A 2,233-nucleotide genomic window follows, 5' to 3' on the forward strand; every position below is an offset into this window, starting at 1 on the left:
GCTGCCAGCCATGGGCCATCTGGACTACAGAATCATGGACAGCACTTAATATTATCCAGGGAGGCTTCTTGGGCAAAACCACACTACGAATTCAATTTCAGCCGCATGAAATTCAGGGGAAATGGTGCACTCAGCAACATCAGTGACCTTCCTTTTCTTACAGAAAACTCTGCCTTTCAAAAAATGGCACTTCAAACTAAACAGGATGGGAAAAAGGACGTGAGCCATTCGTCTCCTGTGGATTTAAAGATACCACAAGTTCGAGGCATGGACCTTTCATGGGAGTCCCGCACTGGTGACCAGTACAGCTATAGCTCTTTGGTAATGGGTTCACAAACGGAGAGCGCGCTTAGCAAAAAGTTAAGGGCTATCCTTCCAAAACAGAACAGGAGAAATTTGCTGGATGCTGGACCAGATTCCTGGGGCTCAGATGCTGAGCAGTCTACCTCTGGACAGCCATATCCCACCTCAGATCAAGAGGGAGATCCTGGCTCCAAGCAACCTAGGAAGAAAAGGGGGAGATACAGACAGTACAACAGCGAGATACTGGAGGAAGCAATCTCTGTGGTTATGAGCGGGAAAATGAGTGTTTCCAAAGCTCAGAGTATTTATGGGATCCCCCACAGTACACTGGAGTACAAAGTTAAAGAGAGGCTGGGCACTTTGAAAAACCCTCCAAAGAAAAAAATGAAATTAATGAGGTCGGAGGGGCAGGATGTTTCAGTAAAGATTGAATTAGATCCCCAGGGAGAAGCAGCACAAAGTGCAAATGAATTGAAAGATGAGTAGGGATGTTGTAGAGTGCCAATTACTTTGCAAACTGGGTGAGCACTACTGCATAGTTCAACCACCACTGAGCGCACCTGATTCTCCTATTTGCTGCAATGCTCTTTCCTTTGCAGTTTCACATAGACTTGTGTGGACACAGGTGAAAGGTGTGCTCTGAATGTCACATTTGTAAATTTTTCTAGCCTGGTATGATGCAGTTTCCCTTCTTCACGTGTCCACCACCCTCTTTTTTTTTTTTTTTTTCTCCTTTTTTTTTTTTTTTGCCTTTTCCATGTTTCTTTTTAATAGAGGGCTGTGCTCTGAATGTCACATTTGTAAATTTTTCTAGCCTGGTATGATGCAGTTTCCCTTCTTCACGTGTCCACCACCCTCTTTTTTTTTTTTTTTCCTCCTTTTTTTTTCTTTTGCCTTTTGCATGTTTCTCTGTAATAGAGAGCTGAGTTACCTCACAAAGAATGCAGATCTGTGGAAGTGGACGTCTTGCCTGTAGAGCCTGCCTGAACTTCTGGTGTTAGATTTTTTTTTTTTTTTTTATGTCTGCCTTTATAGAAATCAGTCCACTTTGTTAAACTGATACTCTCCTAAAACCAGGCATTTCTCAAATGAGAATCAGACTGTCATTCTTTAAAATGTTTCAGAAATCTTTTTTCCCCCCTCCTTTTCTTTGATCCAGTTGATTGAAAGATCTAAGCTAAATCAAGTTAGTTAGGAATGGTACCTCTCTTGAACACAGATTTGTTTATTAGATGGATAATCAATTGGGTCTAATTAGGCTCTCTGCTATTTTCTTTCTAAATTAAGCATACTTACCATTCACTGTCTGCTTAGTGCTCACCCGGAGGGGAGGGGAGGGAAAACTTAAATACGCTACCTTCAGACTATGTCGGTTAATTATTTGTAACACTACCTTCGCTGTAATTTTGTTTGATATTTTTGAAGGGTGATATTTAGACTCACCTGCTTGAGGATGTAGCCTTATCTCACGGAAGACAAGCTTCTCACAGTCAGGAGCAGTCAGGGTACACTAAATGATGTATTAGGGTATGCCTCATTATAACAAAACTATGGTTCTTTGTGACCATTATGCTTTTTACAGACTTGATTCTGAGTTTACTAAACTATGTGGTTCCAACAACTAGTTTAAATGACTTTAATCTGGGGAAAAGGGGGACTTGTGTAACAAACTACTGTGATATCGCAAAAAAGAAAAAAAAAAAAAGCCCTCAAAACAGTGATCTCAAATGTTACAACCTCAGTAGTCTGCCCAAATATCCGCAGTAGTGAAGGAGCTTGTTAATGTTCAGGGAAGAAGTAAAACACTGGTAGCCTGATCTAATTCAGGCTCTGCATCATATCTATCTGTAATACTGTCAGGGTCGAACACTCAATGAATGGGTGTTTCCTTTTTAAATATTACAGTTGCCAGTAGCAGGAATTGATCGAA

At 41.0% G+C, this 2,233-nt stretch overlaps 1 protein-coding gene across 1 annotated transcript in view; it reads left to right on the forward strand.

The window, feature by feature from the left end:
- Positions 1 to 789, forward strand: part of LCOR (ligand dependent nuclear receptor corepressor) — a 7,118-nt gene extending 6,329 nt beyond the window's left edge. Inside the window, exon 4 of the mRNA XM_010136767.1 lies at positions 9 to 789. Within this exon, the coding sequence (XP_010135069.1) occupies positions 9 to 789 (781 nt within the window). The remainder of the gene's footprint in view (positions 1 to 8) is intronic.
- The last annotated feature ends 1,444 nt before the right edge of the window (positions 790 to 2,233 follow it).

Source organism: Buceros rhinoceros, unplaced genomic scaffold (genome assembly GCF_000710305.1).
Source record: "Buceros rhinoceros silvestris isolate BGI_N320 unplaced genomic scaffold, ASM71030v1 scaffold13195, whole genome shotgun sequence".
Lineage (NCBI taxonomy): Eukaryota > Metazoa > Chordata > Aves > Bucerotiformes > Bucerotidae > Buceros > Buceros rhinoceros.